General features: G+C 39.4%; 2 protein-coding genes and 1 pseudogene across 2 annotated transcripts; all 3 read left to right on the plus strand.

Moving 5' to 3' along the window:
- The first annotated feature begins 1,729 nt into the window (after positions 1 to 1,729).
- On the plus strand, positions 1,730 to 5,043 carry LOC146665693 (E3 ubiquitin/ISG15 ligase TRIM25-like). The gene has a single exon (XM_085411190.1). The coding sequence runs from the start codon at positions 1,924 to 1,926 to the stop codon at positions 3,622 to 3,624; it is 1,701 nt and encodes a 566-aa protein (XP_085267316.1). The 5' UTR covers positions 1,730 to 1,923; the 3' UTR covers positions 3,625 to 5,043.
- Positions 5,044 to 6,566: 1,523 nt separating this feature from the next.
- brcc3 (BRCA1/BRCA2-containing complex, subunit 3) lies at positions 6,567 to 7,634 on the plus strand. Its single transcript, XM_085413421.1, has one exon. The coding sequence runs from the start codon at positions 6,678 to 6,680 to the stop codon at positions 7,458 to 7,460; it is 783 nt and encodes a 260-aa protein (XP_085269547.1). The 5' UTR covers positions 6,567 to 6,677; the 3' UTR covers positions 7,461 to 7,634.
- Positions 7,635 to 10,899: 3,265 nt separating this feature from the next.
- LOC146665695 (tripartite motif-containing protein 16-like) overlaps positions 10,900 to 12,500 on the plus strand; it is a 1,694-nt pseudogene continuing 93 nt past the window's right edge.

Genomic DNA, 12,500 nt, shown 5'->3' on the forward strand with positions numbered 1-12,500 from the left:
TGTCATGTTTTACTTTCTTTTCATTTTATGCACCACATTCAAGAGTCTTTATTGTCATTGTGGAAGCATAATGAAAATATGGTTATAATCCCTCACATGGTGCTACTCCAAACTTCTTTTTTTTTAAATTTATGTTTACATTCAGAGGCAGACATGCTGGTGTATTTGGGATCATTGTAATGTCGTATAACCCTAGTGCACTTCAGGAAGTGATGGTCAGAAGCTTTTCTTCAGGAGTTTTTGGTAGAGAGCAGAATTTATGGTTCCATTAGTTATGGGAAGTCATCCAGGTCTTGAAGCAGGAAAGCAGCCCCAGGCCATCACAATACCACCAACATGTTTGCTGTTATGATGCTCTATTTTTTTTAATGCCAGAAGTAACGGGACATAAAACCTCCCAAAGTTCAAATTTTGGCCTGTCAGTCCACAGAATATTTTAAGTCTTGGAGATCATCAAGATTTTTTTTTTTAAAATAATTGTGTTCTTTTTGGTAAGCAGCGAATTTCACTCTCCCATGGATGCCATTTTTGCCCAGTCTCTTTCTTATTTGTTAGTTATTGAGTTATTGAAACATGAACACTGACCTTAAGTGAGGCAAGTGAGGACTGCAGTTCCTTAGATGCTGTTCTGGGTTCTTTGTTGACCTCCCGGATGAGTCATTGATGTGCTTTTTGAGGTTTTTTTGTAGACTGGCCTTTCCCGGGAAGGTTCATCATTGTTATAAATTTTCTCACCAAGGTTCGCTGAAGTCCCAAACCCTTAGAAATTGCTTTGCAACCCTTTCCAGAACCAATAAACCTCAATGATTTTATTTCTTAGCTCTTTCTTTAGATCATGGCAGGATGTGTTGCTTTTTGAGATCTTTTAGTCTACTTCACTGATTTCTTGATTTATCAGGCCTGGCAGTAATCAGGCCTGTGTATGAATGGAGCTGTAGCTAATCACAGTGAATCCACGATTTAACAAGAGGGGCAATTACTTTTTCCACACATGGTCAGGTAGGTGTTTAGGTAGGTGTCTCCCTTAAAAAATTTAATTATCATTTAAAAACTGCATTCTGTATTTACTTGGGTTATATTTGACTAATATTAAAATTGCCTTGAAGAGCTAAGAAGATCCAAGAAATCAGGAAGGTGTCAAATACTTTTTCACTGGAGTGCATCGGAGGGTGTAATGTTTCTTAATAATCTAAATTTCTATCATTATTTGGGGGCTTTTGTCAGTCACAGGGCCTTAATATTGTCCCAACTTCCCCCTAAATAGGGCACTCCTGTGTGGAGTCAAATAGCTTAAAGTTTATTTTAGAATAGTTTGATATGGCTGACAGGCTGTGAGATTAATCTACATCTAGTGTAGCATTAACATAACAATTAAATGGGCAGTGAGTTCATAAGGGTTCAAATGGATTATTCGAGCCCATCACACTGTGCCACACGTGGCAAAAGTAAAACATGATATCATGGCAATATTCATGTAAGGCTGACATAACTGGCTAAGTCCTGACTGGAGTGTTTAGGCATCATTGGCAAACTTGAACAGCTTCTATAAAAGGATAAAGTGTATTGCAAAAAATGAAAACAAACATGATGAATTAATTTTATGCGGCAGGAATGTAAATACATGCTGTCCCTTCCAGGAAATGGATGTGACTAACTCCTTAGTCATCTCCGGATTCCTGTTACAGCCTCCCCCACAGCTTTCATGTCTGCAACTTCCTGCCTCTTACTGCACTGGTGGAAAGGGGCTGGGTGTTGGAAACATGAACATATAAATGTTCATTCATTTCAGAGAAGCAGAGGCACATGACAAAGGAGAACTAAGCTTTGGTCTGTATTTTCTACGTGTGTGTGCCTATCTGTCTGTGCACGTTGGTGTGTGTATAAGAAAGGGAAACTGTTTCACATTCTGTGTCTCTTCGTGAAATGGAGCAGCAACATATTCAAGTAGAGAAGAAAAAGCTCTGCTGTTCGATCTGTTTGGATCTGCTGAAGGATCCGGTGACTATTCCCTGTGGACACAGCTACTGTACAAACTGTGTTAAACATCACTGGGATGAGGAAGATCACAAGAAAACCCACAGCTGCCCTCAGTGCAGACAGACCTTCACACCGAGGCCTGCTCTGGTGAAAAACACTGTCTTGGCAGAGTTAGTGGAAGAGCTGCAGATGACTGAACTCCAAGCTGATCACTGCTACGCTGGACCTGGAGATGTGACCTTTGATGTCTGCTCTGGGAGGAAGCTGAAAGCTACCAAATCCTGTCTGGAGCGTCTGGTCTCTTACTGTGGGCAACACTTCCACCCTCACTATGAATCCCCTGCCTATAAAAAACACAAGCTCATCAAACAATCAGGGAAGCTCCAGGGGAACATCTGCTCTTGTCACGGTAAAGATTTGAAGCTTTTCTGCCGCACAGACCAGAAGTGTACCTGCCTTCTCTGCGCAGTGTATGAACACAAACACCACGGCATGATCTTGGCCTCGGAAGAACGCAGTAAATGGGAGGGGGAGCTTGTTTCAAGTCAACAAAAGATTAAAAAGAGAATCCAGGACAGAGAGAATGATATGAAGGTGCTTCAGCATGAGATGGATGCCATCAATTATTCTGCTGATAAGGCTCTCAAGGAAAGTGAGGAGATCTTTACTCAGTTGCTTCATCTTATCAACAACATGAGGTCTGATGTGAAGTTGCAGATTAAATCCCAGCAGAAGACAAAAGTCAGTCGAGCCAAAGAGCTTCGAGCCAAGCTGCAGCAGGAGCTCAGGTGGCTGAGGAGGAGAGATGCTGAGCTTGAGCAGCTGTCACATAGAAAAGATCATGCAACTTTTATTCAAAATTACTCCTCTTTGACATGCATAAATCAGGGAACCGACCCACGCAGGATTAACATGCATCTTCTGCAGTACTTCGAGGACGTGACACTAGCTGCGCACAAGGCCAAAGAAAAACTACACACGATTTTTACCGATACTTCCACCAAAATTTCACTGATAGAGAAAGAAGTTAGTGTTTCAGTACCATCAGGAGAGCCTAAGACCCGAGCAGAATGTTTACAACACACACAAGTACTCACACTGGATCCAAACACAGCAAACACACACTTGTCACTATCTGAAGGGAACAGAAAAGCAACTGTGATGAGTGAAAAACAGTTATATCCCAGTCATCAAGACAGATTCACTGACATGTTTCAGGTCCTGAGCAGAGAGAGCCTGAGTGGACGTCATTACTGGGAGGTGGAGAAGAAGTCATTTGAAGTTTCAATAGCGGTTACCTACAAAGATATCAGAAGAACAGGGTATGAAAGTGGATTTGGAAATGATGACAAATCCTGGGCTTTAGAGTGTTTTCATAACAGTTATCAGTTCAGACACAATGCCACCAGCACTTTAATCAGAGGCCCTCAGTCCTCAAGAATAGGCGTGTACCTGGATCACAGTGGAGGTATTTTGTCCTTCTACAGCGTCTCTGACACGGTGAATCTCCTCCACAGAGTTCAGACCACATTCACTCAGCCGCTGTATCAGGGTCTTGGTGTTTTTGCTTCTTCTGATGCTCCTGCTGCTGCTGCTGCTGAGCTGTGCGAGCTAAAAACAATACTAGTGCCTGTAAGTCCTGTGTAAGTTGTGCTGAAAATCAGTGATTTCCATGAGAGTAACTGAGGGACAGGCAAAGACTTTAGGCAGTAAAAGATGTATTAATAGCAAAAAAACCAAACAAACAAAAAAGCATCTGAAGATTATAAATAAGGATATGTAACAATAATCTTGAAAACCATAACTAAACTTGAACAAAGACACAATTTGGGGACATAGCAGCTCAAGCTACTTGTGCTAAAAGTCAGTGATTACTGTAAAAAAATATTTGTGGACACATATGGTTGTTTCTATGGTAGAAGAGGGTTAAAGGCATAAAGAAAGCTTTTAGAAATAATTATTTGACCGTTTTATACAAAATACATAGATTCTGTCATGGGGACTCAAATGGCACTAAATAGTTTGAATGAACCAAACATAAAGTTAAATATTTTATTACCCATCACTGCCTGCATTGATTTAAATTTAAATAGTAGAAGCCTCACAGTGGGTCAATACAATATTTCTCTTTAAATTGCATCAAAGGTGATCCATTAGAGTCCAGTCAGGTGGCATGTTGGCCAGTTTTCATTTCAGCTTATCACAGCAGCTTTATCTTTGTCTTTGTTCCTGTTGTATAGCCACTAAAAGGGTGATGCTTTCAATGAACTGAAACAAAGGTAGGACACTTTTCTATGTAACCATGCTTCTGTGAATAATTTGACACAAACATATATATTAGAGTTAACATACTAATCTCCTAAAGAGAAGAAAATTCAGCAAAGCTTCTTCTTTTTTTAAAAAAAACAAAACTTAATATATCCCACCTTCATATTTTGCAACACTTCTGCTCTGCCTAAACAGAGTTGTGCTGTCATCTCCTGTTTACATTAGCAGGCATTCCTAAATCTCCAGAGCAATTAAATAAAGCAAACATGGAAGTGAGTCAACTAAAGTAAAGTGATAGTGGGTGTGGAGGGGGTGTCAGCAGGTTTACAGAAATCAGTTTGTTTTGTGATATGTTTTCTTTTTGATAACTAAACTGTTAAATCATGTTTTTTGTTTGTTTGTTTGTTTTAGTTTTTTAAACACATGTCAGGTTTATGATAATTATTAAAAAATAGAAAAGCACATTTAAACTTGGACTGAGCCGAGACTGGTTTTAAAACCAAGTGTAAAGAAGATCCAGTGATTTATTTCATAGTTTGCTAAAGCTCAAGACTTTGTGTGTTTTCAGACACAAGTCTTTTCTTCACATGTTTACACTCCAGTATTATTAGCTTAAAATACAAACTCTGTAGTCAAAGAGCAGTTACTTTCAAATGTATTTTAACATTTGCACAGTGAAGAGACGTTGCTTGAAATGTTTAAACGGTGTGTTTTGTTGTATGTGAATATTTGCACAATCCTTGTTAAGTGTGTAACATCTTTTGCAATTAAAACCGTGATTTATAATCTTTATTTTCAATACAGAAATATGGATTTATTTTAAAGCACAGTATAATTTGTGTTTGTGTCTTTTACTGTAAAAACGATTTTAATACAGTTTTATTTTTAAATATTTGATTTTGTCAATGCTTTCCCTTCAGTATGAAGAATATGGCTTTGTCCTAAATGCTGTTACTGTGATGACTCTGCCATTATGAGCTTTAAATGGAGCCAGGAAGCATTTAATCACAATGCGTCTGTGCTAATAATTGGGTATTTATAACCATAAAGATGTACAAGACAGTATAGTTTTTATTGCTTATATTCAAAGCTTTTTTTTTTAATTGCTTCTTATATTCACCTTTATATTTTTGTTGGATGGGTCAAATGTTTAGCATGCAGGACACAAGAGATGAACAAATTTGTTGTGTCATTGTATGCAGGGCTGCTTAACGATGTGTGGTTTCTCTTAATGTCACCCCAAAGACCAAGTCAGGTAACATATTTGACAAGGTTTTATTTTGGCTTCTTCAGAAACTTGGGGGTGATTTTGCGTGTGCTTTGGACTCCGTTGGTTGTGTGGAATATTTTTGCGCTGCTAAGACAAAGTGTGTAAGAAACACAATAAAACTTGTAAAAGTTACATGCCATAAAGTGTAATTTCTTTACTGGCCACACCAAAAGTCCCCTCCCCTTCTTCATCTTCTTTCATAAATACCGTAAGATTTTTAATAAGTCATCCATTTGAATTCTGTTTATCCAAAAGCTCAGTTCATATTCTTAAAGAACTGTAATGTGATTCTTCTTGCATAAGTCATGCATTTGGTTAATACGTGGAATTAGAAGCGTGGCCACTTTGAATGATCGGTATGACTATGGCCCAGGGAGCTGCCGGTGTTAGGTGTCTACAAGGCTTTACTCTACTAGTGGGAGCCACTGAACTAATTAAGCTAACCGAGCATTTTAATGCACCTATCTTACAAAGAATATGGATTATTTGAGGCGCATTGGATTCATTTTTCAGGGTCAGGGGTTGATTGGCTGCAATGGTCTCTGCCTTGGGCCTTCCGTTTTTAATATAGTCTTTATAAAAATAACCTAGTATTACACATTGGATTATTGATAGGAGCAAATACAATATTTCTTGATTTAGAAACTGCATTTAGAACAATGGCCTAAATTGAAAAAGTCAATTTCCACACAGGCGTCAATTTTCGCAGTGAATCATGTTTCGAAAGACAAAAAATGTCAGCAAGAAATAAAGAATGAATGAATATCTGACGTTTTGTTTTTCTTTTCTTTTTTTCTTTCAATCGTCAGTTGAGAATTTTAAAACATTAAGCTGCTGGAGTGGGAACCTTCATATTGAAAGTGACAGAAAAAAATATATTTCCGACATTTTCTAGGTCGCATTTATTAAGCTTTAGAAGCCCTAATTTACCGTAACAATTCTATGCATATAACCTCCGCAGATATTATTAACTGTACAATGGAGTGCCTCATTAGTTAATCGTGATAATAAAATAAAGGTACCGAAAGGCGGAACCCTTGTGTAAGAGGGCTGTTGCACTTACACGGAATGTTTTGGCGTAGAATGTAAGAACGCGGAAGTACGGCTGTGTCTCTCGGATTTGTTTATTTTTTCCTCCTTTTACCGAATTTAAGGGAAAGTAATGGCGGTGAGCGCAGTCCACCTGGAGTCCGACGCCTTTCTGGTGTGCATGAACCACGCGCTGAGCACAGAGAAGGAGGAGGTGATGGGTCTGTGTATCGGGGAGGTGGAGGTCTCTCGTATTGTCCACATCCACTCCGTCATCATCCTCCGCCGCTCCGACAAGAGGAAAGACCGGGTGGAAATCTCCCCGGAGCAGCTGTCGGCGGCCTCCACGGAGGCGGAGCGGCTGGCAGACATGACCAGCCGGCCGATGCGGGTGGTCGGCTGGTACCACTCCCACCCTCACATCACCGTGTGGCCCTCCCACGTCGACGTGCGCACCCAGGCCATGTACCAGATGCTGGATCAGTGTTTCGTGGGCCTCATCTTCTCCTGCTTCATCGAGGACAAGAACACTAAGACGGGTCGGGTGCTCTACACCTGCTTCCAGTCCGTGCAGGCGCAGAAGGGCTCCGAGTACGAGCGTGTGGAGATCCCCATCCACGTCTTGCCCCGCGAGGCCATCGGAAAGGTGTGCCTGGAGTCGGCCGTGGAGCTGCCGAGGATCTTGTGCCAGGAGGAGCAGGACACCTACCGCAAGATCCACAGCCTGGCGCACCTGGACCCCGTCACCAAGATCCACAACGGCTCTGTGTTCACCAAGAACCTGTGCAGCCAGATGTCGGCGGTGAGCGGGCCGCTGCTGCAGTGGCTGGAGGACCGGCTGGAGCAGAACCAGCAGAGCATCTTGGAGCTGCAGCGGGAGAAGGAGAAGCTAATGCAGGAGCTGGCGGCTCTGTGAGGCATAGGACAGTTCGGAGATCAGTGCCAGCTGTCTGTCCCAGAGGACAAGAACAATGTGCTGCCTTTATTTGAGCTTCTTTTCTGTTTTCCTACCATCCAGATGTCTGGGTGTTGAACCTCAATACTTTGAGTGAAAAGTTTCAAACTGTTGATATTAAATGTCTGCTCACTATTGAATTCTGAGCTGTTTATTCATAATTAGCTATAATTTAAAATTTTCTTCAGAATACTGACAGGTGTCCCACTTTATGTGGGACTGCACAGCATTTTAAATGCTTGTCTCCATGCTGCATAGTGTCGCACATTTTTTGATTGGCTCCAATCAAAATTAAAACATGCAAGCTGCATAACATGTTGCAGAAAAAAACGTGTGCTCATCTCTGGATAAATCCATACTGAAATGAGACAGAATAAATTGGTTGGTTTTTGCAATGGAAAAAAAGGGAAGGCTATGAAAAGCAAGCCAAACTTTTTTTGATTTTATGGTTACTGTATTAACCATAAAATGTGTTTGTATGTGTATATGTATGTATGTATGTATGTATATATATATATATATATATATATATATATATATATATATATATATATATATATATATATATATATATATATATATTAGTATCATGAATTCCTGTTACACACCAAAACAAACTTACTATAACGTGATTGTCGCAGATGGGTTGATATTGGAGGGGTATCATAATTAGCAAGCCCCACCACAGTATAGTTTCTTTCATATGAAAAATACAGAATGTGTATATTTGCAGATACACAAGTTATGGAAAAACAAACAAACCAAAGCAAAAAAAGAACCACAACACCATTACCAGCAACATTACTGTCCTGGGTTAGCCCTGTTTTCTTCATTCTTATACTTATTTAAAATTAGGTTTTTATATTTTACTTTAAACTGTTTTATGTTTTGACTGTCTTTTATTTCTTCTGTTAGACTGTTCCATAATTTAACTCCTGCAATTGAGATAGACATAGTTCTTAAAGTTGTTCTAGCACTTTGTATCTTTAAATTCCATTTCCCTCTTAAGTTATACCCACCTTCTCTTTCTAGGAACAATTTACAGATTTCTTTTGGAAGCAATTTATTTCTTACTTTATACATTATTTGCGCTGTTTTAAGCTTCACCAAGTCTTGGAATTTAATAGCTTGCATTTTGACAAAGAGTGCATTTGTATGGTCCCTGTACCCCACATTATTTATTAATCTAATGGCCCTTTTCTGTATTATAGTTATTGTTTGTGTGTTACTTTTGTATGTGTTTCCCCACACCTCTACACAGTAGCTCATATATGGCAGTAGTAAAGCACAGTATAAAATGTGCAGTGCTTTCTGATCCAACATATGCTTTGCTTTCCCCAGGACGGCAATGCCCCGTGCCAATTTCCCCCGAACATAAGTAATGTGTGGCTTCCAACAGAGCTTGTGGTCAATGATCACCCCAAGAAATTTTATTTCATTTACTCTTTCTAAATATACATTGTCAACACATATTTCTACTTTGATGTTTTTCTTTTGGTTTCCGAACAACATAAATTTGGTTTTATCTAGATTCAATGATAATTTATTTATATCAAACCACTTCTTTAATATCGTTAATTCCTGTGTGATCATCCCCAAAACCTGTGGCAATTCCACACCTGAACACAGTATATTTGTGTCATCTGCAAATATTACAAACTTTAAAATCTCCGATACTCTGCAGATATCATTTAAGTACATAATAAACATTTTTGGACCCAGTACTGAACCTTGAGGTACTCCACAAGCTATATCCATCAAATTAGATTTATATTCATTTATTTGTACATATTGTTGCCTATTCCCTACATAGCTTTTTAACCATTCCAAAACCACTCCCCTAAACCCGTACTTTTCCAGTTTTTTTAATAGAATTTCATGATTAACAGTATCAAACGCCTTCTTTAGATCTAAGAAAACTCCGAGCGCATACCTCTTATTATCCATACATTCCGTTATCTTTTCCATTAAATCTATCAGTGCCAAAGCTGTTGATCTGTTGCTTCTGAACCCATACTGACTATCTGTCATTAATTCATATTTTTCCACAAAACTGTCAAATCTTTTTATGAAGAGTTTTTCCAGTATCTTAGAGAACTGGGAGAGTATTGACACTGGTCTATAGTTTGTAAAATGATGCCTTTCACCGGTTTTGTAAATGGGAATAACTTTAGCAACTTTCATTTTTTGTGGAAAAACTCCTTTTTGAAACGACAAGTTGAATATATATTTTAATGGTTTTACAATACCATCAATAACTGTCTTTACTGTTACCATATCAATATCATTCCAGTCTGTACTGGTTTTGTTCTTAAGTCCTCTAACTATGTCATAAATCTCTTTCTCTTCCACTGCTCTTAAAAACATTGAGCTACTATTCCTTTCAATATTTTCACCAGTGTCCCTTTTTATTCCATCAACCTTTATTTCTTCTGCCAGTTTTGGCCCTATATAGGCATAGGCTTTACTACCAGTACAGTAAAGCATACCTGGATATACTTACTGTACTGGCTGAGTGCTGGAGCTTTTTAAGTTATGGGTACACAAAACTTTAAAAATTCCAGCAACACTTTCTTTTGTTTTTGATGGTTTCTTAAGCTTTTCTAGTCACTGCCAAGAATGTGCATAAAAGGAATTAATACACACTTTTGAATGCCATTTCTTTTTCTGGGATTTATCAGATTTATCTGTTTGGATCTACTGATCCTCTGGTTATTCCATGTGGACACAGCTACTGTATGAACTGTATTAAATGGCACTTCGATGACGAGGATCAGATCATGTGGTCAAAAAGTCTAAGTCAAAATTCTCAGCATTTGCCAATTACAGCTTCTTAAGTCATATAGATATTTTTAATATTCTACTTCTCAGAAATAATTTACGATTTCCAGCTGTGAATTCCATCTTTACATTTTTTAACATTATATACTAGAGGGCACTTGATGAAATGACCAATATAGATATACGCCCAGTAGCAGAATATCTTGTAGTTATGTTTTACTCCCCTCTGGTGGCCAAATTAAACACGAGCGTGCATATTTAATTAATACTTTAATTTGTTGCTGATTAAAGTATTTTAGAGTTCATTTGGTGTTAAAATGACACTAGATGATCAATAATTATTTTTAACTGCATAAAAATGAATGAAAGGTTTAATGAACCTGCCGCACAAAATGAAAACAGTATATATATGATAAACACAAATCATGCTGTTTTTAAATTTATTATGCATAAAATAAAATGACCTAAAAAACAAACAAACAGTCGTTTTAGTTGCTAAGTCGTTTGGTTACTGCAGGGTTAATCTGCCTGATCACGTCTCAGTTGCTACCTGTCAACTTTTGTGGGAGTCTGAATCCTTCCTTCTCCGCTCAGAACTATTCACACTCTGAGAGGGGAAATGGCTGATCAAGGAGTTCAGATTGATGGCGACAAACTCTGCTGTTCAATCTGTTTGGATCTACTGAATGATCCTGTGACTATTCCCTGTGGACACAGCTACTGTATGAAGTGTATTAAAAGCTACTGGGATGGACAGGATCAGAAGCACATCCACAGCTGTCCTCAGTGCAGACAGACCTTCATAGCCTGTCCTGAAGAAAAGCACCATGTTAGCAGAGTTGGTGGAGGAGCTGAAAAAGACTGGACTGTATACTGTTCCTGCTGATCACTGCTATGCTGGACCTGGAGATGTGGCCTGTGATGTCTGCAGTGGGAGAAAGCTTAAAGCCATCAAATCCTGTCTGCAGTATCTGGTCTCTTACTGTGAGCAACATCTCCAGCCTCATCATAATGTAGACGCATTAAAGAAACACAAACTGGTCGACCCCTCCGAGAAGCTTCAGGATACCATCTGCTCTCGCCACAATGAGGTAATGAAGATTTTCTACCGCACTGATAACAGATGTATCTGTTATACCTGCTCCATAGATGAGCATAAAGCCCACGAGACAGTCCCAGCATCAGCTTAAAGGACTCAAAGACAGAAAGACCTCGATCCATGTCGTGAAAAAATTCAACAAAGAATCGAGAATAGAAAAAAAGACGTGAATTTGCATAAGCAGGAAGTGGAAGCCATCAATCAGTCCGCTGATAAAGCTGTGAGGGACACTGAGAAAATATTCAGTGAGCTGATTCTCCTCATTGAGAAAAGAAGCTCTGATATGAAGCAACAGATCAGAGTCCAGCAGGAAACTGAAATAAATCGAGTCAACGAGCTTCTGGAAGAGCTCGAGGAGGAACTCAATGAGCTGAAAAGAAAAGATACTGAACTGGAGAAGCTCTCTCACACAGAGGATCACACCCAGTTTCTGAATATGTTTCCACTGCTCTCAGATCTCAATGAATCTTCAGAGTCACGGTGTCCCACAGCCCGTCATTTGCTGTATTTTGGGGATGTGCCGGCTGCTGTGTCAGAGGTGAAAGATAAGCTACAGGGCATTCTTCAGAGGGGATGTCAAAAAGTTTTCGCGGACAGTGATTAATGTGGATGTGTTGGTACCACAACCAGAGCCCAAAACCAGAGCTGAATTCTTAAAGTTTTCAACTCAGCTCACACTGGATCCAGACACTGTAAACACAAGGATGTTATTATCTGAAGAGAACAGAAGGGCAACATTTGTTAGTAAAAAACAGGCATATCCAGGTCACCCTGAAAGATTCATGAATAGGTCTCAGGTCCTGAGCAGAGAAAGTCTGACTGGACGTCACTACTGGGAGGTAGAGTGGAGTGGGTCTGGTATGTATGTAGCAGTCGCATACAAAAGCATTATGAGAACAGGAGATGAAAGTGAATTTGGAAATAATGATAACTCCTGGGCGTTAAGGTGTTCTTCCAGTCACTATGAATTAAGTCATAAAAGAGTATGTGAATGGTTTTCAGGTCCTCAGTCCTCCAGAATAGGAGTGTACCTGAGTCACACAGCAGGTGTTCTGTCTTTCTACAGCGTCTTTGACACCATGATTCTCCTCCACAGAGTCCAGGCCACATTCACTCAGCCG

Source organism: Rhamphochromis longiceps, linkage group LG7 (genome assembly GCF_057381845.1).
Source record: "Rhamphochromis longiceps isolate RC_006_pf linkage group LG7, R_longiceps_female_GT1.1, whole genome shotgun sequence".
Lineage (NCBI taxonomy): Eukaryota > Metazoa > Chordata > Actinopteri > Cichliformes > Cichlidae > Rhamphochromis > Rhamphochromis longiceps.

Excerpts from the sequence above, each read along its gene's own strand:
- LOC146665693 (XM_085411190.1), top strand. The coding sequence starts at position 1,924 with ATGGAGCAGCAACATATTCAAGTAGAGAAGAAAAAGCTCTGCTGTTCG.
- brcc3 (XM_085413421.1), top strand. The coding sequence starts at position 6,678 with ATGGCGGTGAGCGCAGTCCACCTGGAGTCCGACGCCTTTCTGGTGTGC.